Source organism: Salvelinus namaycush, chromosome 3 (assembly GCF_016432855.1).
Source record: "Salvelinus namaycush isolate Seneca chromosome 3, SaNama_1.0, whole genome shotgun sequence".
Lineage (NCBI taxonomy): Eukaryota > Metazoa > Chordata > Actinopteri > Salmoniformes > Salmonidae > Salvelinus > Salvelinus namaycush.
Genome location: NC_052309.1, coordinates 62,211,595 through 62,238,565, shown reverse-complemented (window position 1 = coordinate 62,238,565; position 26,971 = coordinate 62,211,595). Strand labels below are relative to the sequence as shown.

Genomic DNA, 26,971 nt, shown 5'->3' with positions numbered 1-26,971 from the left:
GATAAAAAGGAACGGAAGAGAGCAAGTGCATTGACAAAATCCTAGAGGAAAAACTGGTTCAGTCTGCTTTCCAACAGACACTGGGAGACAAATTCACCTTTCAGCAGGACAATAACCTAAAATACAAGGCCATACACTGGAGTTGCTTATCAAGACAACATTGAATGTTCTTGAGTGGCCTTATTACAGCTTTGACTTAAAATCGTCTTAAAAATCTACAGTTGAAGTTGGAAGTTTACATACACCTCAGCCAAATACATTTAAACTCAGTTTTTCACAATTCCTGACATTTAATCAGAGTAAAAATTCACTGTCTTAGGTCAGTTAGGATCACCACTTTATTTTAAGAATGTGAAATGTCAGAATAATAGTAGAGAGAATGATTTACTTCAGCTTTCATTTCTTTCATCACATTCCCAGTGGGTCAGAAGTTCACATACACTCAATTTGTATTTGGTAGCATTGCCTTTAAATTGTTAAACTTGGGTTAAATGTTTTGGGTAGCCTTCCACAAGCTTCCCACAATATGTTGGGTGAATTTTGGCCTATTCCTCCTGACAGAGCTGGTGTAACTGAGTCAGGTTTGTAGGCCTTCTTGCTCGCACAAGCGTTTTCAGTTCTGCCCACAAATTTTCTATGGGATTGAGGTCAGGGCTTTGTGATGGCCACTCCAATACCTTGACTTTGTTGTCCTTAAGCCATTTTGCCACAACTTTGGAAGTATGCTTGGGGTCATTGTCCATTTGGAAGACCCATTTGCGACCAAGCTTTAATTTCCTGACTGATGTCTGGAGATGTTGCTTCAATATATCCACACAATTTCCCCCCCTCATGATGCCATCTATTTTGTGAAGTACACCAGTCCCTCCTGCAGCAAAGCACCCCCACAACATGATGCTGCCACCCCCGTGCTTCACGGTTGAGATGGTGTTCTTCGGCTTGCAAGCCTCCCCCTTTTTCCTCCAAACATAACGATGGTCATTATGGCCAAACAGTTCTATTTTTGTTTCAACAGACCAGAGAACATTTCTCCAAAAAGTATGATCTTTGTCCCCCATGTGCTGTTGCAAACCGTAGTCTGTGCATGTAAACTTCTGACCCACTGGAATTGTGATACAGTGAATTATAAGTGAAATAATCTGTTTGTAAACAATTGTTGGAAAAATTACTTGTGTCATGCACAAAGTAGATGTCCTAACCGACTTGCCAAAGCTATAGTTTGTTAACAAGACATTTCTGGAGTTGTTGAAAAATGAGTTTTAATGACTCAAACCTAAGTGTATGTAAACTTCCGACTTCAACTGTATGTCAAGACTTGAAAATGGCTGTCTAGCAATGATCAACAAACAACTTGACAATTTTTAAAGAATAATGTGCAAATATTGTACAATCCAGGTGTGCAAAGCTCTTAGAGACTCACCCAGAACGACTTACAGCTGTAATCGCTGCCAAAGGTGATACTAACATGTATTGACTACATTTTTCCACATTTGGTTACGTTACAGCCTTATTCAAAAAAACATTTTTTTAAATTTCCTCATCAATCTACACACAATACCCCATAATGACAAAGCAAAAACAGGTTCACAATTTTCTGCTAATTTATACAAATTATTCAGACCCTTTACTCAGTACTTTGTTGAAGCAACTTTGACAGCAATTACAGCCTCAAGACTTCTTAGGTATGATGCTACAAACGTGGCACACCTGTATTTGGGGAGTTTCTCCCATTCTTCTCTGCTGATCATCTCAAGTTCTGTCAGGTTGGATGGGAGCGTTGCGGCACAGCTATTTTCAGGTCTCTCCAGAGATGTTCGATCGGGTTCAAGTCCGGGCTCTGGCTGGGCCACTCAACGACATTCAGAGACTTGTCCCAAAGTTACTCCTGCGTTGTCTTGGTTGTGTGCTTAGGGTCATTGTCCTGTTGGAAATTGAACCTTCGTCCCAGTCTGAGGTCCTGAGCGCTCTGGAGCATGTTTTCATCAAGGAACTCTCTGTACTTTGCTCCGTTCATCTTTGGCTCGATCCTGACTAGTCTTCCAGTCCCTGCCGCTGAAAAACATCCCCACAGCATGATGCTGCCACCACCATGCTTCACCGTAGGGATGGTGCCAGGTTTCCTCCAGACGTGATGCTTGGCTTTCAGGCCAAAGAGTTCAATCTTGGTTTTATCACACCAGAGAATCTTGTTTCTCATGGTCTGAGAGTCTTTAGGTGCCTTTTGGCAAACTCCAAGCTGACTGTCATGTGCCTTTTACTGAGGAGTGGGTTCTGTCTGGCCACTCTACCATAAAGGCCTGATTGATGGAGTTCTGCAGAGATGGTTGTCCTTCTGGAAGGTTCTCCCATCTCCACAGAGAAATTCTAGAGATCTGTCAGAGTGACCATCGTGTTCTTGGTCACCTCCCTGACCAAAGCCCTTCTCCCCCGATTGCTCAGTTTGACCGGGCAGCCAGCTCTAGGAAAAGTCTTGGTGGTTCCAAACTTCTTCCATTTAAGAATGATGGAGGCCACTGTGTTCCTGGGGACCTTCAATGCTGCTTTTTTGGTACCCTTCCCCAGATCTGTGCCGTGACACAATCCTGTCTCGGAGTTCTTCGGACAATTCCTTCGACCTCACGGCTTGGTTTTTCTCTGACATGCACTGTCAACTGTGGGACCTTATATCGTCAGGTGTGTGCCTTTCCAAATCATGTCCAATTAATTGAATTTACCACAGGTGGACTCCAATCAAGTTGTAGAAACATCTCAAGGATGAAAAAACCGGAAACAGGATGCACCTGAGCTCAATTTCGAGTCTCAGAGCAAAGGGTCTGAATACTGATGTAAATAAGTTATTTCTGTTTTAGTTTTTTAAATAAATGTGCCAAAATGTCTACAAACCTGTTTTCACTTTGTCAATATGGGGCATTGTGTGTAGATTGCTGAGGAAATGTTTTTATTCAATCCATTTTAGAATAAGGCTGTAACGTAACAAAATGTGGAAAAAGTCAAGGGGTCTGAATACTTTCCAAAGGTACTGTATTTCTGTATTTCATTTTCAATAAATTTGCAAAAAATTATAAAAACCTGTTTTCACTTTGTCATTATGGGGTATTGTGTGTAGATGGGTACGAAAAAAAATCTAGTTAATCCATTTTGAATTCAGGCTGTAACACAACAAAATGTAGAATAAGTCAAGGGGTCTAAATACTTTCTGAAGAAACTATAGTTCTGCTGTTGTCTGCTTACTGCTGCCGTGCAGTAATACTTAATCACATGAGCATTTTGTCTATTTCATAAGAATCATGCATGTAGACCACATTCATTTATTGCATTAGTTAACTTAGGGTCACCTGGGGGCGAGATGCAGACTTTTGCCTGCCAAAGTAATCTGTGCACTATCCTAAAGAGCTTTAGACTGTCCTTGAATATTTCTGCTTGGATGCAAATAAGGCTTTGGCTTGGGTTCAATTGACAACCTGCCCATCTTCTCTCATCTTATACAGAAAACATCTTACACAACATCTTAATATCGGTTTTTCTTGATAAATAATCATGCATTGTGGTCTTTTATTATGTGGAAACTTACACTATCAAAATTCAGTGTGAGTCAATGAACCAAGATGGGTCCTTGGTTTGCTTTGCATTGTCTCCACATAAGAATTGGTTTTGTTTCTAGCCAAATATTTTTTTAATATTTAAAAAAAAAATCAAGATAGCCACATTCCTCTACCCAGCAAGGGAACCTGAGCCATGTGAATGGTAATGGTGGTGCTAGCATAAAGGTGGAGCTAATGATTCCCTGCCGTCCATTTGGTGTATTTGATACTCTGTTATCAGCAGGCTAGGCACTAATGGAAGATCGGTCTGTGGAGTTCCACAAGGCTCCCTACTGAGACATTCTGTCAGTTGGAGCTGGACTGGTCATGGATCAAGGGCAAGGTGGAACAGCATAAGCATGGAATAGGCCAGATATCACCTAGAATGAACTGATATGGCCTGTAATAGGCATGGAATAGGCCAGATATCACCTAGAATGAAATTATATGGCCTGTAATAGGCATGGAATAGGCCAGATATCACCTAGAATGAAATGATATGGCCTGTAATAGGCATGGAATAGGCCAGATACCACCTAGAATGAAATGATATGGCCTGTAATAGGCATGGAATAGGCCAGATATCACCTAGAATGAAGTGATATGGCCTGTAATAGGCATGGAATAGACAAGATATAATGTTTTCCATGTGGATATAGGTAACACATGGAACGAGGCGATATCCCGAAGTGGGATTGCAGTCCACATTTATGAATATATTTAAGGGGTCAGGTGCTGCTGATAACTCCAGTGTTGGAGTTAATAACAAGTGTTAAACCAATATAAATCATTATCACTTTTCCCAGCATGGTCTATTGCAGGTAGATTTTTAGAATTGTTTGTTTCAATATCTATGTTTTTGCATGTACATTGATTGATTGATTAATTAATTGTATGCTACTCAAATATAAATAACATACATTTTTCTAAACTAATCCAATCTGTTACTTGGACTTATTTGAAATGCTTTAGGTAGTCTCATATATTCAGTCATTCTGAATGCAGGTAGCGGGTGAATACAAATTGCAAATGTTGGATATCCCCACTCTGGCTGGATTCCAATAGGAATTACACATCACTTTGCCAGCCAGCATAATATGACTTGCGGGCCTGATATTGCCTATAAACTGTGAGTTTCAGGCAACTATATTAGGGTAAAACTAGGCCCTCAAATTAAGGCCTAATTAAATATGTGTTTTATTGTATTAAATAATACCATTTCAATGATAACATATTCACTTAGGACATCACTTGGTGAAGGACACAGGACTAAAAAGGGATGAATGCAACCATCATGTCTTTGTAACTAACAAATACAGTCATGGGTGTTAAATGTACAACTCACTCGAAAGGCCAGGCACTATGGGAAATATGCAAATGAGCTTTACACTAAGCAGTGTGTTCATTTAACAATAAAAAGTGTGGACCCATATAGACACTGGACCAGTGTTAAATTTAACACTCAGTTTTGATTTAACACTGGACCATTTGCTGTGTGTGCAGGTGTAGCTTTAACCTCTCAAGAGGGGAACATTGTAGATGAGGGGGAGTAGATAAACTGTAGACCAGGGTTTAGTAGAATACTTAGTAGATGACTCCAATGCTGGCAATACAGAGAAGAATCATACTGTACAATCCTGATGAGCCAGCTCAAAACTGCACACACACACAAAAAGATTAATAATGACTTCTGTGTCAATCCTCCTTCACTTGCTATACAAAGTAACCGTTAAAAAAAAATCTTAAACTATAGCCTCTCGTCTTGCAGCTTGAGTGGAGTGTGTACCTGTATTTGGTTTCCAGGGAGAGATAGAAATGGAAAGGGAGGAGCAGGTACAGTATGCATCTGATGAGAGAGGGATTTCCCCACAGATAAGACCAGCACTCAGATCAAACAGATGATCCTACATCTGCCCGCGTCCCAGAGACACCTGCGACCATAACAACTCACATCAAAACCATGAAGTGGAGAGAGAGGCATAAATCACCCTCTACAGAAGTGACAACTTAATAACCACATCACATTCATACTGTGTGGATCATGGACACACATATTCCTACAAAACACACACACACACACGTTCATACCAACATACATGTACAGTACATTCTTAGACCTCTTGCCACATACAGATACATAATGTACTCGTATAAGATATAAAACAGAAAGGTGAACATTTCATGCACGCATACACACAACGTTTTATAAGATGGAACGTTTTATACACAGGCAGATCATTGAACAGCATTCAGCTACATTAAATGCGCAATGATGTACACCCTCGCACATTCGCACACTCACACACACTGGCCTTGTCTAACCCCCATTTCCTCCAAACAGAGAGAGCTTTATCGGCCATTGAGAAATGACAGCACTCACTAAAATATTTGAGGGCTTTTTCACAGATCCAACAGGGGTCAAGGGTTCCAGATCTAATTTTCCATTGCTCTTGGTATTTACTTTTATTCCGTTTTTCCCATCATGGCCTAGAGCGGTTAAATAGCTAGCGCACTGTATTAAAACGCTTCAATATAAATGTCCTTCATATAAACACAAATATGAAGCTGTTTACATATAAATGATGTTTCTAAGCATTACAAGCTATCCTGTTTTGGGTTTGTTTACTTTTTTCCGTCAGAGTGGGGAGGTTGGTGTAGATTGGTGTTGGCACTCAGATCCAGAGTGGGGAGGTTGGTGTAGATTGGTGTTGGCACTCAGATCCAGAGTGGGGAGGTTGGTGTAGATTGGTGTTGGCATTGGAGCCTCGGGCCAGTTCAGAGTTGAGTTAAGGTCAGTCCTGCTGCCTAATTCTGGTCCATTAACCTTTGGTGTTGCGCTTACCTCCAGCCCTAACATAGGCCTCGACCCTTACTCCACTTCAGTCCCCCCAAGCCCCTCTTAAACTGCTACTCTGACCCCCCCCCCCCCCCCCCCCCCCCCCCCCCCACTAGAACCAAAATACTACTTCTTCCCTGATTGAGACTTTTGAGGGTCAAAGGATCATGTCCTCCCTCTCAGACGAGATGGTCTATACAAACAGATGTTAACAGATGTTGCAGCTGTTACTGTATGATATGATTGAATTACTATCGTTGTTATCTTGTCTCTTCTTCTTTCTCTCCCTCTCTCTCTCTCTCTCTCTCTCTTCTCTCTCTCTCTCTCTCTCTCGCGTTCATTCCGTCATTATCATGACTAATACTTCCACCAGTGACTTGACTCATGATGGATATGCCGTACAGCCAGTGGCCTTGGATAGATGTGTGAACGTTACGTACACAGGACTAAATATATATATAGCTCAACAGCTCAGTTTCCTCCGTTGACTGCAGTCCGAACAGAAACAATGGCATCCTATTATTCGTCAGGCTCTAATTAGGCACGTTCTGGCTGCAGCCCTACTGGTGGTCATGTGTGGTCAACAGGGACTATGGAACTAGTCTTAATTCTTTTAACGCAACCTCCAAAGGAAATTGAGATTTTTGCCGTAACTGCAGGCAACACATATTATGGAGTGTGTTTCCATTGTAATTATGGAGTGTGTTTCCATTGTAATTATGGAGTGTGTTTCCATTGTAATTATGGAGTGTGTTTCCATTGTAATTATAGAGTGTGTTTCCATTGTAATTATAGAGTGTGTTTCCATTGTAATTATGGAGTGTGTTTCCATTGTAATTATGGAGTGTGTTTCCATTGTAATTATGGAGTGTGTTTCCATTGTAAATATGGAGTGTGTTTCCATTTTAATTATGGAGTGTGTTGCTGTCTGGAGTTTGGCATGCTTTCTTTCTCAGGAAGTGTAAGGTGACTCCCTACTTACTGTATGAAACGGAATTTGAATATAGCATAATTATATAATAAAGCTCATATAAATTTGGCCTGAGCACATGTTTAAGGTCAACGATCATGATGCGATAAGAGGGCAAATGTCCATAAAGGCAGAGAGCCTGAAAGAGGCTGGACAGGGGAATAGAGTTCAGCCTTGACACATTTTAGTAGCTCATCCAAACGTGACCTCTGGTCCTCTCTTTAAAACCACAATGTTTCACTGAACGGTTTCACTGACCGATTCTTCTGACACCCACACAGCTTCTATGAGCCTCAGTGTAAAATGCCAAACACAGTCACTTCTCTGTCTGTGAGCAATGAACATTTCCTCCCTGACCGGTATGCGGTTTACAGCAAAGCACTACATTATTTTCCTATTACATTGATGACATACTTATCTGCTAACAAGTGCTGTGGTGTTTCTCAACACCGTTGCTGACGCTCACTCGGGGAGCTAGTTCTTTTGGCTGTTACTTCTTCTCCTCTCTCTTTTCTCCTTCTTCTTTTTCCTCCCCTCTTTTTTCTTTCCCTTTCTACAGACAAAAACAAAAACTATAAAAATAAGTGACACATGTTTTAACTTGTAGTAATGGAGACATATCAACAAATCTGATCAACTTGTACGCATTACATCCAGTCCATAATGTTGGCTCACTATTTTTGGGTTCAAGTCTAAGTGAGTTTAAGATTGACGAGTCACAGGCAGTATTGTCCAGAAATGTTCCATAAACATGAGCAGATAGGAAAGGTCATAATATCTGAGAATAGCTCTGGTGGTATTTAGATACACCTCTTAGGCCTACTTTCTCACTAGGGGCGATGTGGGTAAAGGACACAGGGACCACGATCACGACCTCTCATGTGAGATGGAGGAAGAAAGGGCACTGCGTTACGATGCTGTAGCCTATTCATCTCTGTTCTGTTCGGAAGTCAGTGTGGGTTATTCATGACACGGTCATTGTAAATTCAGCATCTATTTCGTGAATATGTAATGAATGAATAAATGGGTGGATTAATCAATTCATGAATTCATTGAGGTTTAAGGCATTTGTCTTTACAAACCCCAACTTTGTATGTCATTATTTTCCATATGCCTGCTGCTACTGGGACATTTTTGAGATTCCAGGAAAGCATATCTACTATACTTGTTTATGTAATGAATGTTACACTGTAAAAAATGTCCTGTTGATTTTACAGTAACTTACTGGCAGCAAGTTACTTGTAAGTTACTGTAAAAAAAGGAACAGTATGTTACTGTACAGTATTTTATGGTATACTGTTACTATTTTTACGGTATACTATTTTACAGAATACCAATACCGTTACTGTAATATATTTAAAGTGCCAATACTTCTACTTTAGTCATTTTACAGTAACAAATACTCTTTCTGTAAGGGCTTATTTGCTTATTTCCCAGAATGCCTTGCCTTTCAAGTGAATTGTAGAGTTACCATCCTTGGTTACAGATTTTTTTATTCCTTCATTTTCTGTCCTGTGGCTTTCACCAAGTGAGTTCCTAGGCGAATGTTATCATTCAAATTAAACTCTTTACGAGAACATATTTACATGCAGTGCCTTCAGAAAGTTTTAAAACCCCTTGACTTTTTCCACATTTTGTTGTGTTACAGCCTGAATTTAAAATTGATTAAATGTAGATTTTGTGTCACTGGCCTACACACCACATAATTTAGCCCATAATGTCAAAGTGGAGTTTTGTTTTGACAAATTAATTCAAAATGAAAAGCTGAAATGTCTTCAGTCAATAAGTATTCAACCCCTTTGTTATAGCAAGCTTAAATACGTTCAGGAGTAAAACTGTGCTTAACAAGTCACATAATAATAATAGTGTTTTTCGGATACTATTTAATGAAGCTGCCAGTTGAGGACTTGTGAGGCGTCTGATTCTCAAACTAGACACTCTAATGTGCTTGTCCTCTTGCTCAGTTGTGCACCGGGGCCTCCCACTCCTCTTTCTATTCTGGTTAGTGCCAGTTTGCACTGTTCTGTGAAGGGAGTAGTACACAGCGGTGTACGAGATTTTCAGGTTCTTGGCAATTTCTCGCAAGGAATAGCCTTCATTTCTCAGAACAAGAATAGACTGAGTTTCAGAAGAAAGGTCTTTGTTTCTGGCTATTTTGAGCCTGTAATCGAACCCACAAATGCTGATGCTCCATTTACTCAACTAGTCTAAAGCCAGACAGTTTTATTGCTTCTTTAATCAGAACAATGGTTTTAAGCTGTTCTAACATAATTGCAAAAGGGTTTTCTAATGATCAATTAGCCTTTTAAAATGATAAACTTGGATTAGCTAACACAACGTGCCATTGGAACACAGGAGTAATGGTTGCTGATAATGGGCCTGTTACGTTCGTCGATGGAAGGATCGGACCAAGGTGCAGCGTGGTAGGCGTACATTTTTATTTATTAAATGAATACCGAAAAAACAACAAATACAAAACTATATGTAACGTCTAGTAGGGCTAAACAGCACAGTACCAAAAACAAGATCCCACAAACTACAGGTGGAAAAAGGCTGCCTAAGTATGATCCCCAATCAGAGACAACGATAGACAGCTGCCTCTGATTGGGAACCATACCCGGCCAACAAAGAAATAGAAAACATAGATTGCCCACCCTAGTCACACCCTGACCTAACCAAATAGAGAATTAAAAGGATCTCTAAGGTCAGGGCGTGAGAGGGCCTCTGTACGCTTCTGTAGATATTCCATTAAAAATCAGCCGTTTCCAGCTACTATAGTCATTTACAACATTAACAATGTCTACACTGTATTGCTGATCAATTTTATGTTATTTTAATCGACAAAAAAACAGCTTTTCTTTCAAAAACAAGGACATTTCTAAGTGACCCCAAACTTTTGAACAGTAGTGTCCCCATGAAACTGACTGAGATAAAATAATTGGTATGCAGATTCTGCAGGGATGTTTCATGGTAAAACTTGAAGAATTATCTTTCACGATTGAATGAGGTGGTGTTTTTGTCTTACAGTAATCTTATACTATGCTATTATATTTGGTTCTGTTATGTAGAATACTATCATTATGTGATCTTGCAGACATTGATTCAGCTTTGATCTGACTTTATTAAACAAGCATTATTCTCCTCAGTAGCTTGTTCTCTCCGCATAAAGTAGAGAATATACACATGCGCAGAACATGATCTGCATATGTGCAGAAGCTTCAGGATATTTAGTATGCCGGACTTGTACCAATTAACTAAGAATAAATATTGCATTTATAATAAAAATTTGCAAAAACGTTTTATGTCTTGCTTCAGAGGATTTGCTTTGATTTTGTTGCCTGTATGCTAAGTGTGGCATTTTTATTGGAATATTCACAAATACAGTAAGTGAACTGCTACTGTGTTTGCAGCATTTTTACAGTGATATTCCAAAATACAACAAATATTTCCCTGACATATACCTTTTTCCCACAATGCAATGTAATTTACTGTAATCTACTGTATTCAGTTTATAAGTATGTTACTGCTGATTATACAGTAATTCACTGTGCCAATTACAGGATTTGTTTTACAGTGTACTGTACTTTCAAACATCTGTGCTAATGGGCTATTAAAAATATGTAGAAATCGCTCTGCCATTTTCTGGTTGCTAAAATTCTAATAGTTTCAGTTTACAGTTCTAATAGTTTCATTTTTTAGTTTATGTGACAAAAAAAGCAAGTGTAAAGAAGTGTAGATAATCTTTGTACCATCTAAACCGCTGTGAAATATATTTTCCATAACAAAAAGGATTGTATTTTCAGCAGTTTGTAGCTGGTGTACAAAACCGAAAGTAAAAGATGCAAAAACTAAATTTAAGAAGAACAGCTTAGAAATAGGGCACATAGAACAGATGTATAGCTTCTTAGACTTGCTTTCAATGAGAATGACAGATCTATGACACACATTTCGGTGTGAATTTGCAGCTTTTAATACAAGGTTGCAGACATAAACCCTTGCAATAACTCACACGAGACTTCTCCTTTAACTTAAGACCTTTCCCTCAATAGGCAGTAGCCCAGTCAGTCCTTTTTCATGTAGATGATGGCCCTGCCTTCAGGGGGCGGGAGAGATACTGTACAAACTCTTGGAAATCTGCTCTCCCGTCAAGTGCGGTTAAGGCGTAATCAGGAGGGAACAGGGCTGACGCGCACTGTGCCACAGAGAGCTTCGGATATTGATAAGCCTGTGACGAAGCAGCGGACAGCAAACTCCCATTGTAGGCTACGTACCACACTTGTGTTGCGCTTCATATAGAGAGAGGCGCACCGTGCGTTATAAGGAGAGAATAACCTCGTGTAGGCTACAACGCGTGGAAAAGGAAAATAAAAAGGGATTTGAATCAACTTGAAGAGTTTTGATGTCTCGAGGGATAACCTAGCATTAGCCTGTATTAATGTGTAGTATAAATAACATTTTACTAATCTAGTCTAGAATATTGTTTGTTTGTAAACTTTGTCTGATATATACAAGTAACTTAAATTGTTTGAAGATTTTTTTTCTCCTTATATTGATAATTTTTTAGGATAATGTAAGATGTTTATTTTAAAGCCATAGGCGATAACATTGGGCGTTTTAATTTCGCACCTGGACTTTTAATGACTCGACTGGTGCCTTAAAAACATTTTTAAATTGTGTGATACCAAACTATCAGAGACTATCATCCCGACTGCAGGAGATTATTGTGTTTGGAACACACCACAAACAGTTCCTTTGGGATTTAAACACATCAATTGAAGATGGACCAAATCATCTTTAAAAAAGTCGCCTTACTCCCCTAGTCCCCTGACAGTGGAATTTCGAACTGGGTTGGGTGGACGTTTTGTGTGGCAAGCGTATCATTGAGTAGGCTACAATTGCTAATTCACTGGATACTTTGCTGAGACGGCAAGTGTGGGTGTCCGTCCACTCGCAAGGCAAGGAGTTCCAATTCCACAGAGCGAGCCGCTGTCCCCACGCCTAGTGCTGAGGGAGAGACTCGTGCTGTTTCCATAAATGCTTGGTCTATCGCGGAGAATCCAGCCTGGGCAGCAAGATGAGCTCGTGGGTTTGGGTTCAGCTGCTCGCGTTGCTTGCGTCATGTCTGCGGTCGGGCAGCGCAGAGGTATGTGACAGAGTCAATGAATTCAAATATAGGCCTAATTGCCCAAAGTCCGTTGCCAAATATATGTTTTTCTGTTTAGCTCATTTGAAAGGCAACGTTTATTTTCTTTGTTTAATTTCACTGTGAATGGTCAAATTAGGGACCATTGTTGAGTATATTTGACACCATGCCCCAATTATAGACCATTGTTGAATTTCAGGGTCATTGTATTTTAACAATGTGTGCACTAGGCCTTGTGTGCTCTCCAAACAAAAGGCACCAACTTGTTACATTCAATAATGTTTTGTACAAAATAAATGTGAACCAGGCCCCTCACCCCTCCACTTAGTGTATGTTTGTGGCGTACAACCACATGTGCACTTGTTATTATTGATTAATCAGGAAGTAGTAATTAAGCTGTGTCTTGTAAGTTAAACTGCTCATCATCTGAACCACACCTTATGACAGCTCACCTCATGGCTTTAATGCTTCTATATACAATGTATTTTAAACAGTCCTAAGTTTCACTTCAGGCTGTGAGGGCCTCATGGTGAGGACATCCGATTGGGCCCTGCTTGGCAAGGTAACCATAGAACAATTACAGCACATGGCAGACCCGTCTACAGAACCTAAACTTCTTATAGTCCAGAATCCCTAAGTGAAAATAACAATCTTTCTCCATGAACATACATTTTTGGGGTATGCTTGGGGCACATGCTCTGATGATGCGCTCATTCGTTGGGCCCCATAACTCCCCAATGCTTGTCCACATGCTCATGCTCATCATGGGCCCCTCTCCAGATGTCTAAACTCATAAACCTGTTGATAAACATCATATGAGTGGAATGTGAAGGCCATCTAAAATCTCACCAGACCCATCATGAAACATGCCTGGGAGCTAAGCAAGGTCAAATGTGTATGTGTGTGTGTGTGTGTGTGTGTGTGTGTGTGTGTGTGTGTGTGTGTGTGTGTGTGTGTGTGTGTGTGTGTGTGTGTGTGTGTGTGTGTGTGTGTGTGTGTGTCCACAGGATATTTGACAGGCTAGCAATAGGATGAGCGCTTGTCACAGAAACACAACTATAAATCATTCTAATTATGCTATGGCTGACCATTGTCTTGAATCATGGTGTTGAGGGCCTTAAGACACATGATGGCAGTTACAAAGAATAGGAAAAATAGGTTTAACTCAAGGAGAGAGGGCTCTCGTCTTGACTGCTGGAGCCGATTCTATGTACTTTGTATCGTAGCATACACAGCAAGTATCCTAAAAGTTCCTTCCCCAGGATACGTGCTGCATATGACACACATGTTAAGTGCATGGTGAATTATACCATGGTGAGTCCTGTCCCCTTATGGTTTCTATCTTTAAGAGAGGAGATATAATTCAAGTTTGAGGGTCTCATTTTGATAGACTTGAGAAGAGGCCAAAGTGGCCCTAACTTTAATATAATACTAATATAGACAGAGTGTACAAAACAGTAAGGACACCTGCTCTTTCCATGACATAGACTGACCAGGTGAATCCAGGTGAAAGCTGTAATCTCTTATTGATGTCACTTGTTAAATTGATTTCAATCAGTGTAGATGAAGGGGAGGAAACAGGTTAAAGAATAATTTTTAAGCCTTGAGACAATTGCGACCTGGATTGTGTATATGTTCCATTCAGAGGGTGAACGGGCAATACTAAATATTTAAGGGCCTTTGAACGGGGTATGTTAGTAGGCACTGGTTTGTTTCAAGAACTGCAATGCTGCTGGGTTTTCCACAAGTTTGTGTATCAAGAATGGTCCACCACCCAAGGACATCCAGCCAACTTGACACAGCTGTGGGAAGCATTGGAGTCAACATGGGCCAGCATCCCTGTGGAACGCTTTCGACACCTTGTAGAGTCCATGCCCCGCTGAATTGAGGCTGTTCTGAGGTCAAAAGGGAGGGGGGGTGCAACTCAATGTTAGGAAGGTGTTCTTAATGTTTTCTACACTAAGTTTTTATATGCCAGTTAGCAGACACTTTTATCCAAAACAACTTACAGTCATGCATTTTACATACTAGTGGTCCCAAGAATTTAACCGACTATCCTGGCATTGCAAGCACCATACTCTACCAACTGAGCTACATCGGGCCATCTTTGGGAAATTCACAGGATTAGGCAGTAGCGGCTGTGGGAAGAGTCTGTAGTGAAACAAAGTTCTGACTATGTGGGTCATAACAACATACACACACACAGTCTTCAGTTATGGGAAATGAATGTTGAAACAGGGCGAAAAGCGGCGCACCCCTTCTTTGCTGGGTGTCCTCGAATGCCATTCAGTTGCTTTCATGCTATCAGATCTATGACTTCCTTTTCATTTATTTTTATTTATTCAACCTTTATTTAGCTAGGCAAGTCAGTCCTCCAGTGTGTCTCTTTCCCAGAGCTGCCAGCGGTGTGTGTTCCCCACCACATTTGTCATGTCAAAGACTGGGCTTTTGGAGGCAGCCTTGGAGGGACGCAAATAAACGTCCCAAATCATACGAATTGCCCTGAGGACAGGTTGTTGGAGGTGGCAGTAAGGATGGGTTTGACAGTATTGTTAAGTATAGTTGAACTAGTTCTCTGTCATCTGTACATCCTCCCATCCAGTGATGTATTGGTGTACGTGCCTGTAGCTAGTGATCACATGAGGTGTCTTTGAGGTATACCATCAGGGAATTCCCTCAGTCAACTATATCCCACAGAATGGAGTCTAGCTGTATAATGTAATGTCTGAATGTGTTTGTTCCTATAAACGTATGCATAAACCATGTGCTCATAGGCATGGTTTTAGGGATTGCATGTGAGAACGTGCACATGTTCAGCCGTATGTGCATTTGTGTGTGTGTGTGTGTGTGTACTCGCATGCCGGCAGGCAGCAAAACTAGACCCATAATCATGTATCCTTATTCCTCACCTCTCTACTCCTATAGCCTGTACCTGGCATTCCTCAGCTCAACCCACTTCCCATGAAACATCACTAGGGCAATGTATTCCCTGTTAAGTGCACTATGTATGAAATACGGTGCCTGTTGAAATGCAGCCTGGGTCTGTCTCTGTTTCCATCTCTATTCAGAGAGATGGAGGTCCACTGCGTGATGGCTCTAAAATAAGTGCCTGTCTCAGTCTATGTGATCAGAAGAATGACGGTAGCTTTTAGAAGACACTGACTGTTCCAGAACTTCCAGATGTGACTCAGTCAGATGGTGATTTGTGTGCGTGTGTGTGATTTTAAAGTTCTCGTTTAGAGTTCACCAATTAGGACCAGAGTAACTCCTGGATTCCTACAGTATTATAGGGTGAAGGTTATGATTTTCTGTTTACGTCAGTTGCAGGGGGTGAAGTGTTTATTTAATTTTTCCCGCTCAGACACAAATCGCCATGACAGCGGCCACTCTATGAACAAAGGCCCAGACCATAATGCGCAGCCAGCACAATTAGTGTGCGTCCCACATGACATTGCTCTGGTCAAAAGTAGTGCACTAAATACAGAATAGGGTGCCATTGGAGCCTCAGACTTAGACTGGGGCCAAGGAGAGGAAATAACTGGGATGACTCCTCAGGGGCATCGCTACACAAATAGAGATGTTAATTTAACTCGTGGCATTTTCCTTTTGTATGACTGGACATTCTTCAGTGCCCAACAACAACGGGGAAAAGTACATTGTGTACATTAATAGTGTGTGAATGCCGTTCACGCATGGCTTCTTCCTCCTCAAAGGGCTTCGTTTTATTCTCACAAGAAAATGAATGGATGAATGTAACGGACAGAGGTGGTTCGACTTGTGTTAGCTCCCTGAATGAATGCCTAGGCATTAGCTCAGAGAGTTAACCCGGTCTTGTGGTGTGCATGAGACCCGGGATTCGGGCCCAATAGATCAAACAGTGGTAGACCCAGCTAGCAAGAGTTAATATCTCCATAGATGCAACTTCCTCTCCTTTATTCATCCATCCCTCCATTATTCCCCCTGACGTCCATCTCTCTGTTCTGATCCAACTCTCCTCCTCCTCCTCTCAATCACTCCATCCCCCACTACTTCCTGAACCCTTCCTGACTCCTGTGACCCCTAAGTATTAGCAGATGAGGTGACACAAGGCCAATAGTCATTCACCCCCTCTTAGTGGCCATTGTGAATCCAAGCAGCCATTTCCTTCATCCTCTTGTTTCATTAATGATTAGGGGGGTAAGTCGGGTAACCCCCTAACCCTAACCCACACCTACCTACATGCAGTGGTGGAAAAATTGTCATACTTGAGTAAAAGTAAAGATACCTTAATAGAAAATGACTCAAGTAAAAGTGAAGGTCACCAGTAAAAGTCTAAAAGTATTTGGTTTTAAATGTACTGAAGTATCAAAAGTAAAAGTATAAATCATTTCAAATTCCTTATATTAAGCAAAGCAGACAGCACAATTTTCTTGTTTTTAAAATGTATGGATAGCCAGGGGCACACTTCAACACTCACACAACATTTACAAACAAAGCTTTTGTGTTTAGTGAGTCTGCCAGATCAGAGGCAGTAGGGATGACCAGGGATGTTCTGTTGATAAGTGTGTGAATTGGACCGTTTTCCTGTCCTGATTAGCGTTCAAAATGTAACCAGTACTTTTGGGTGTCAAGGAAAATGTATGGAGTAAAAAACACATTATTTTCTTTAGGAATGTAGTGAAGTAAAAATAAAACATTTCAGAAATAGTCAAGTAAAGTACAGATACCCCCCAAAACTACTTAAGTAGTACTTTAAAATATTTTTACTTAAGTACTTTACACCACTGCCTACATGTACCACTGCTGTTGTCTCTTTGCTTCCATGTCTACACAGAATAAATGGGGAAGCTGAGAAAATATTTGATTTGGGAGAATCTAGTTTTATTCCTGTCTCATCTTTTTCTCTCAGGGGGATCCTCTCCCTTCAGGTTTGGTGGAGCTGGTTAGGAGCAACCCTATCTCTTCCATAGAGGATCTGCAGCTGCTGCTGCTCAGTGACTCCGTAGGTAAATATCTCTAACGTTGTACTATGCTGATACTCATCAACATGCATATGCATTTGAGCAGAATCTGTTTACAAAGAAACCTACTGTCATAGGTGCATATATGTTTACGTATGGGTGGCCCTGGGATTCAAACCCACATCCTGGCTTCCGAAGCCTAATGCTCTATCAACTGAGCCTTACAGGACCACAAGCCAGCAAGACACACTGGTCACGCCAAGTGATGGAGGCTCTCTCAGACTAACTAACCCGACCAACAGAGACTGAGGGAAAGATAGTGAAAATTGTTGTCACATGATGCCCAGATTTCATTCCCAACAGGGACAGGCCAACGTCACACACAGTAAATACTATAAACAGAATCTCACAGGCTGACTAACAGACAAACCGTCAGAGCCACAGTGACACAGAGGGCAGAAAGACTTCTTAAATAGATACACATATTCCCCAGATTTTATTCCCATCATTGAATAGCGAACATCACATACAGTAAACACTATATACAAACTCAACGAGATAAGAGAAACAAAGAGGGAACTATTCAGTGTCTCAAGATACAAAAACATACAAACATGAGGTCATGACAGAAAGAAATTCCCACACAAACAGACATCTATTAAGGGGAAGCTAAACTTATAAACAATGCCTCAAACTCTCTCATAAACACACACATGCACCGTACACAGATAAACACACAGATGCACACACACACACACACACACACACACACACACACACACACACACACACACACACACACACACACACACACACACACACACACACACACACACACACACACACACACACACACACACACACACATACACACACACACACACAGAGTAAAAGTCATAACCCCCTAATTTTTTTTTTAATAATAATAAACAGTTGAAGCAACGAGCTGATTAGATCTGTAAACTAATATTGGATTGGATTGTTTTTTCTCAGATGAGGATTTCTCTGATGATTTTTTGCCGAGTGGACAACACTCCAACAACACTAGCAACCGACTGCCAAGGAGTCTGGGTGAGTTTTCACCTTCCTCATAGTCTCTGACACTAGGCTATAATTCCACATATTTCCGTCACTCATGTTGACTTGGGTGGTTTTGGACAGCTATATCTAATCCAAAATGAGTTGTGTAATGCATGTTGTGGTAAAGAAACATCTAAAGTATGTCACCATATTGCGATTCATTAGTTATTTGCTGAACAAACACCTTATGACTTGCAACTCCAAGTTACACAACTCCAAGACTCATGCGTACACTGTTTCAATAGCATGTGATTTCTTTAAACAGCATAAGTACTATACCTTCAGTAGAACTAGTGTAAACAAAATGTTTTATACATTTTGAGGCCTATGTGCTGGCTGTTTTGTATGCACTGGGCAGTGTAGTTTAACATTAAGCCTGAGGCTCCAGCACATTTCCAATTATGTGTCTGATTTGCTGATTAATGTACACTGTCCCATCTTATGAAACCTGTAAGTAATATGTGAGTTTTTAAATGGTCCGTTTGTCTGTCTGTCCGTCTGTCTGTCTTTGGTGTCTCAGACGCACAGCCGGCTCAGCAGGCACTATGTAAGGTGAGGACAGAGGTGATGGAGGTGACCCGTGCCATGTTGGACCGCAGCAACGCCAACTTCATGTTGTGGCCTCCCTGTGTGGAGGTACAGCGATGCTCCGGCTGCTGCAACACCAAGAGCCTGCAGTGTGTCCCCGTGTTGACCCACACCAGGCACCTACAGGTACATATACACCACCCCCCATCTCAACGCCTGTCCTCTACCCTGAAACGCTTGCCCAGGTTGTTTCTGTAAAAGAGAATGTTCTCAGCTGACTTAGGCCTACCTGGTCAAATAAAGGGTTAGTCATAAAAAAATAAAAAATCGATTTAGTCATTTTGAATCTCTCTCCTCCTCCTCCTCACTAGGTGATGAAGATCCAGTACGTGGACAAGCGGCCAAACTACTCCAAGGCAGTCGTCTCGGTCCACGACCACGTGGAGTGTCGCTGCCAGCCCGCCCCTCGTCCCCCGGCCGTCCCCAAGAAGAAGTCCACGCCCCGCAGACAGCAGAAAGACAACAAAGGAGAGGGCCATCCAGCCAAGGCCAGATCCAAGGAGGAGCTGCACCGCAGAGATGAGCTGAAGCACAACCAGAGGATCCAGCTGGAAGACCTGCTCGACCAGCACTGGAACCCCAAGGACACCTCCTCAGACGCAGGGGAGAGGAAAGGGGGCTATGGGCTGGACCATGACAAGATGGATCCTCAGTGGTTGCTTAATGCTACCAGACAGCTGGGGGCTAACGAGTGGACCGAACGTCGACATCACGGTGACATGGAGGAGGGGAGAGACAGTAGTAGTGTCAACGGCACTACAACCGCAATGAACATCGACATGGCACAGCTTGACCACGAGAAGAGAGACGGGGTCGAGACGCGAGGGGACTCGCTATTTAACATTACTGAGGGAAATGTCAGTAGGGGAGATAGGCAGCAGGGTAGTCTGAGCCTCAGTGAAGAGGAGGGAGACCAAGAGACACAGAGACAACCCACACAAACACAGAGTCCCTCGCTACGCACCAACACATCAAAGCAACAGCGACATGGGACCAACTCCTCCTCAGAGGAAACCAAAAGCAGAGAGGGAGCCAATCAAAGAACGGAACAGCGATTCCATCCTACGGAGGAAACCAATCAGAGGCCCGAGAGCAGATTCCCTCCCCTTGAGGAAGCTGATCAAAGACGTAAAGACAATGAGACCCCTGATTCAGAGAGGAGCCTCCAGCACGCTCTCCAACTGGAACAGGAGAAGCTGGAGGAGGAGAGGAAGGAGCTGTTGTTACTCCACAGGAGGCTGGACGATGAGAAGGAGCTCCTGAGACGCGAGCAACAGAAAAAACAACAGCAAGAAGAAGAGGAGCAGCAGTACCATCGGCCTAATCATAAACATCAAACTCAAACCACCACACAAAGAACAGGTAGATAGAGAACATAACACAGCTAGCACGTGTGTGTGGTGTGTGTCTGTGTGGCTGTGTCTGTGTGTGTATGTGTTTTGGGTGTATGTTTCTCAGTTTCATGTGTATTCCAAACTGTTAAATCATCTGAATCTAATATTCTCCTCTTCTCTCAGACACGGTGTCGCCCACTTCGACGCGAGCGCCCTCAGTCCTGGCTGGTCCCCGGCCACCTGCTCGGCCCGGCCCACCTAGGAAGAGAATGAGGAAGAACAACCGCAAGCGCATCAGCAAGGCTGCAATGAGAGCGATGCTAATGTAGAACCTACAATCTCTCTGAAGGTAAGATACTTTCATTCAAACCCATTCAAACACTTTCCAAGTACTTTCAAATACCAACACTTTCAAATACTTTTTTGGGCAAGGTATGTGCAAACAGTTTTCAAATACTTTCCTAACCCTTTCACATACTTTCCACAGAAAAGTGTATATTCATATACAACAACTATATTCTAGATGAGCCTGGTCTAGAATATAACCATTTTAACACATTTTCTGTTTCTCCTTCTCATCCAGGGAGTGATGCTCTCTGTGCTTGTTGTGGACAATCCAGTAGCGACACCGAGCAGTTCAATCCTTTCTTATGAGTTACTATTCGAGTGTCATTAACCTGCTCGTCCTGTGACCGCGAGGTATTCCCTAATAGTACTAATGATTGTCTGGTGAACCCAAAACAACCCTTGGACGGAAAGAAATTATGGGACAAGAAGAATGGGATGTAAATACATATGAGGTTGAGGTGATCCATCAACGTATCTCTGATCCATCAAAAGATGATCTCCTATTAACAACAAGATGTTCCCCCAGTCGGATCAAGAACATTGGAACGTCGGAACAGAACATTCAAACAACATTAGAACGTTGGAACAGATCATTGGAACAACATTAGAACTTTGGAAGATATCATTGGAAGAACATTGGAACGTTCACAAGGATGTTGGACTGTCGTTGGACTCAGTGCTATTGGACCTCACTCGTGACTTTTGAACAGCATAGTAAACCACTCCAGTCAGTAGAGATCAAGTCGGTTAAAAACTCTTCATATTCTCATCCAAGGCATGGTTTATTATCCCAAGAAGTGGACTGATCATGCTTGTCAAGAAGACCAAAGAGAGAGAGAGTATTTTTATGTCAGTCCAAATCTCCCATTTCCCTATGAGCACAAGATGTTGAAAATACGTGTTTTTCGTTGAAAATACTTTTAAAAAATACATATTTCCAAAATGTTGCTTACTGTGTTCTGACATGGAAGAAGAAGTTTGATTTTTCGGACTAGAAAGGTACAATGATAGAGGACCGGGAAAATACCATGGCAAGCAGATATTACAGGGACAATGGGAAAGAAATGATGACATTTATATGAGCTAGGACTGTTGGAATGACTGGTAGTCTTGACTGATGTGAGCAGTATCCCTACATTGTGCTTAAGCTGCTCTATATGTTCTAGTCTATTCCTGCACTAAGGAAGGTCAATAGAACTACACAGCAAAGATATTACACGTCTCAATAGTTACACAATGTAGAATCTCGTTTTTCGATAAACATATTTAATTGTATTTAATTTGATCTAAAACACTGGAATTCCATCAACAACAATGCACAGGTTTGCATTCTCATGTTCAGCTGAGGCTTCCGCACTTCTTTCGAAGAATGGGATTAAAACAAGATGCAAGGTGCTAAACAGGGTTGCATTACACCTTTTATGTCTGTCTTTAACATTATTTATTCCTTATATCACATGTGTCTCCTGTGTTCATTTTCAATAGGATTACTGCAAATGAAGCATTTTGGGGGTTGAATATCGATCCCTTTTCCGGTCTCAATATAATTTGAGCTGTCTGCCTTTGTGCGCACAGACCATAGCCTCGATTCAATCAGATCAAGCGTTATGTTTTGGCGGTGTCAGAGGAGGAGCCGTCAAGTTGGAGCCGTCAAATTGGCTAGAAGTTCAGAACAAGAAAGTGTAGGCTATATATAAATAATTACGCTCAGATTAAAAACGGATTCATCAAATTATGGGATTTTCATCATCCTAATGGAGGTGTAGATTACATCTCACGTTCCAGTGTTCCAACTTGTTAACAAGGCTGCATAGGATTTCTGTTCATGAGACTCTGCCAATGGCAATGTCCGCTTTAGGTATTAACGCCGGGAGCCACTTACGGATTTGACAGCTCTAACTCAATTCCACCTCTGACACCGCCAAAACAACCGCCATGGGAATGTTGGCTAAAGCGGACTCGGATCTGATCGAATTGAGCCCAATGTAACTACAAAGAAAAGCTTTGAAAAAGGTAAAAGGTGTTGCCTGCCATTCACTGTCTGTATGATAGACAGGTGATGGTAATGACTTTGTGTTGTTGTATAACTCTGTGTGTCAGTGTGGTTGTGCGTGTGTATGTGCGTGTCTGTGCTCGCGCGTGTGTACAATATGCGTGTGTATGCCCGTGTGAGTGTTAGAGTATATGGAATTATGTGAACAGAATCATATTTATGTATTTGATCACTAACACTCATGAATCCATAAATCAGATAGTCCCTTATTCTAAATGCTCACTGCTAACCAGTCCTTGTCTGCATAGGGAACCGTAGAGCATCAGACCTTCTGTATCCTGAGGCTGTGTGTTGCTTTATTTAATACAGACAGACACAGAAAGGGTACTGGAATGAGGCGCCATTGTCATTTTTAACACATACAATTATCCACTACCAAATACAGAAATTGGGGCTTCTCTCTCTCTCTCTTCTCTCTCTCTTCTCTCTCTCTCTCTCTTCTCTCTCTCTTCTCTCTCTCTCTCTCTCTCTCTCTCTCTCTCTCAGTTTGTGACAGCACACACAAACACGCCCCAGACTGATACTGCAGTTTTGCGATCCAGCTAAAGCAAGGATTGTGGAGAAATCATATAGTGTGACTGTGGGCCGGTAATCCTAGTTATAACACCCCTGCTGTATTCAAGCCTTTGCTACAAAATGTTGACATTTAATCTTGATTTACAGTAAATTGTCCTAAAAAAAAGGGTTCAAGCATTGCTTTGTAGTGTCCTATGGATTTTACAAGGCCGTTTAGTAAAACTATTTGGTGAATAACACTACAATTTGAAGAGAAGAAGTACCCCGATAAAAGTGTCAGACATTAAAAGCAGCATGGGCCAGATGTGTCAAGCAAAGAAGCTCAGTGCTTGTGTGTGGGCCACTGCTGGTCACCTGTCAGCTAATGTGTTCTCACTTCAAATAGCCTAACTACCAGCCAAATGTATTTTAAATATTGAAAATGTGGCATATGTCATAATGCCTTCTTTCAACTGTAATTAGTTATTGTCTGTTTTGTTATGAGTTATCAAAAAATGAATGTTGTGATAATGGCCACTTAATTCTATTTTGATATGATTATAAAAAAACATATGTGAGAAAGCGTACTTGTGCTGTGAGCTGTTGTCCTGCTTTTTGTGTTGTGAAGTAAGAGAAGCTAACCACTGGGCACAGACGTCAGTTCAACGTCTAGTTTTGATTTACATTTGGTTGAGTTGTCGACTGAGGTGAATTCAAGTTTCAAGTTTTAATGTCACGTGCACAAGTACAGTGAAATGCCTTTCTTGCTAGCTCCAAACCCAACAATCTATATCCATAGCTAGGTTTCCATCCAATTGGCGACAGATTTTCATTCAGTTTTAATGTACTGAATAAAAATCGAAAGTTCAATGTGTTTCCATCACATTTCAACTCTCCTGATAGTTGTCACAAAGACTGTTGTGTTAAATAGCAAATGTGCCTACTCGGGTCTTGGCACGTGCGCTCTAGCCAACAGCTCGTAGATACAGTGCGGGTAGGCTGTGAGGTCAGTGTTGCCAACTCCTCTGTAAGGAAAGTAGCTATTGGCTGTCCTAAAAGATGCTAGAAGTTGCTAAATGACGTCATCACCAAATTTGCATAATTGGCCATGTGCATGTAATTGTGATGGACGCTGTAGGAGAGAGGAATAATGTCGTGGGAGAGACAAAAAGTGAGTAAAAAACACTCTAAATATGTTTAGAACTACAAATTAACTTCTGTCGATTCTTGTTTTTTTTTATGTCACAATTCCAACCCTCCTCCTTTATCCGGGTTTGGGACCGGCACAAGTGACCCAAAAGAGACACTCTGGCGGAGTTACTTCGTTTTTTAATTTTAGTTTTAGTTTTTTAGTTTAGTTTTCTTAATTTGGTTTGGTTTTTAACCTTATGGTCCACTTAGTCCACACAGTAAAACATGAACATTTTTAACCATAACATTATTTACATTTTTTGTATACAATCTACATTAACAATCTAAATGGACCAAAAAGAGACAATAGAAAAAACTGTCAATGGCAATGTGAGAAAATTATGGTAACTAGTCTGGCCCTAATTTAGGTTCATAGTTTTTTTTATGTAAGCCAGGGTGGGATCAGCCAGCGGCGGTTTCCCGCATGCGCGATTCATTTGCAGTCTGGACGCAGAGGGGTGAACATCTCCTGCTCTGACTGCAGCTGGGAGGGACTGTTGTGCGAGGACTGTGAGTGCTTTGGGATGGGGGTGGGGCCCACGGCAGCACCGGCTGCTCATTGAGAAGAGTAAGAACGATGCGTGCTTTCACGTCAGAGTCTCCAAATGTCTCCAAGAACACCAGAAAAAGTCAATAGATTTGTCGCTAGTTGCTTTTTCAAAAATGTGTCGCTAGAGGGGTCTAAATTCTCGCTAAATATAGCGACAAAGTTGCTAAGTTGGCAACACTGTGTGAGGTTAGGCTCGTCTACATGATGAGATTATTATGGATAAGAGCGAGAGATGCTCTTATCTCGGCTTGCAGCCAAGCATCATCCCTCATGTCACCAGAATAAGACCTTCGATATTTATTGGAAAGGACCTTGTGCATTTCAGGTAAAATAACAACTCATTGTTTATATCCCAGGACAAATTAGCTAGCAACAGCAAGCTAGCTAAATAGGACAAATTAGCTAGCAAGTGCAAGCTAACTAGCTAAATTGCCATACATGTTTAATGCTTTTCGACCTGTCCCCAAATTAATGTAATTGGTTCAGAGTTTGTTTTGATATTTTAACCTGCGTGTCGTGATCGCGTTTGGTGTAGGGGGAGAAAATAAATGTATGCACGATAGCGCACGATGGCGCACGCGCGCAGCCGGTTTGGGTTCCGTGTAAGTGTCACATGATCTCAGTATATTTACACCTGTTCTGAAAGGCCTCAGAATCTGCAACACCACTAAGCAAGGGGCACCACCAAGCAAGCGGCACCATGAAGACCAAGGAGCTCTCCAAACAGGTCAGAGACAAAGTTGTGAAGAAGTACAGATCAGGGTTGGGTTAAAAAAAAATATCCAAAACTTTTAACATCCCACGGAGCACCATTAAATCTGTTATTAAAAAATTGAAAGAATATGGCACCACAACAAACCTGCCAAGAGAGGGCCGCCCACCAAAACTCACGGACCAGGCAAGGAGGGCATTAATCAGAGAGGCAACAAAGAGACCAAAGATAACCCTGAAGGAGCTGCAAAGCTCCACAGCGGAGATTGGAGTATCTGTCCATAGGACTACTTTAAGCTGTACACTCCACATAGCTGGGCTTTACGGAAGAGTGGCCAGAAAAAGTCATTGCTTAAAGAAAAAAATAAACAAACACTTTGGTGTTCGCCAAAGGGTATGTGGGAGACTCCCCAAACATCAGTCTTCTAGAGATTTGAGACTGGGACGGAGGTTCACATTCCAGCAGGACAATAACCCTAAGCATACTACTAAAGCAACACTCGAGTGGTTTAAGGGGAAACACTTAAATGTCTTGGAATGGCCTAGTCAAAGCCCAGACCTCAATCCAATTGAGAATCTGTGGTATGACTTAAATATTGCTGTACACCAGCGGAACCCATCCAACCTGAAGGAGCTGGAGCAGTTTTGGCGTGAATTATGGGCAAAAATCCCAGTGGCCAGATGTGCCAAGCTTATTGAGACATACCCCAAGAGACTTGCAGCTGTAATCGCTGCAAAAGGTGGCTCTACAAAGTATTCACTTTGGGGTGGTGAATAGTTATGCACACTCAAGTTGTCTGTTTTTTTTTCTTATTTCAAATCAAATGTATTTATATAGCCCTTCTTACATCAGCTGATATATCAAAGTGCTGTACAGAAACCCAGCCTAAAACCCCAAACAGCAAGCGATGCAGGTGTAGAAGCACGGAGGCTAGGAAAAACTCCCTAGAAAGGCCAAAACCTAGGAAGAAACCTAGAGAGGAACCAGGCAATGAGGGGTGGCCAATCCTCTTCTGGCTGTGCCGGGTGGAGATTATAACAGAACATGGCCAAGATGTTCAAATGTTCATAAATGACCAGAATGGTCAAATAATAGTAATCACAGTGAACAGGTCAGGGTTCCATAGCCGCAGGCAGAACAGTTGAAACTG

General features: G+C 41.7%; 1 protein-coding gene across 1 annotated transcript; it reads left to right on the top strand.

The window, feature by feature from the left end:
- Positions 1 to 11,655: 11,655 nt before the first annotated feature.
- pdgfbb (platelet-derived growth factor beta polypeptide b) lies at positions 11,656 to 23,910 on the top strand. Its single transcript, XM_038981086.1, has 7 exons — positions 11,656 to 12,530; positions 17,419 to 17,515; positions 18,464 to 18,541; positions 19,071 to 19,264; positions 19,450 to 20,500; positions 20,656 to 20,821; positions 21,056 to 23,910. The coding sequence occupies exons 1-6, from the start codon at positions 12,462 to 12,464 to the stop codon at positions 20,799 to 20,801; spliced, it is 1,635 nt and encodes a 544-aa protein (XP_038837014.1). The 5' UTR covers positions 11,656 to 12,461; the 3' UTR covers positions 20,802 to 20,821; positions 21,056 to 23,910.
- The last annotated feature ends 3,061 nt before the right edge of the window (positions 23,911 to 26,971 follow it).

Coding starts and splice junctions, on each gene's coding strand:
- pdgfbb (XM_038981086.1), top strand. CDS start 12,462: ATGAGCTCGTGGGTTTGGGTTCAGCTGCTCGCGTTGCTTGCGTCATGT. Junction 18,542..19,070: donor CCGACTGCCAAGGAGTCTGG/GTGAGTTTTCAC, acceptor TTGGTGTCTCAG/ACGCACAGCCGGCTCAGCAG. Junction 20,501..20,655: donor AACCACCACACAAAGAACAG/GTAGATAGAGAA, acceptor CTCTTCTCTCAG/ACACGGTGTCGCCCACTTCG.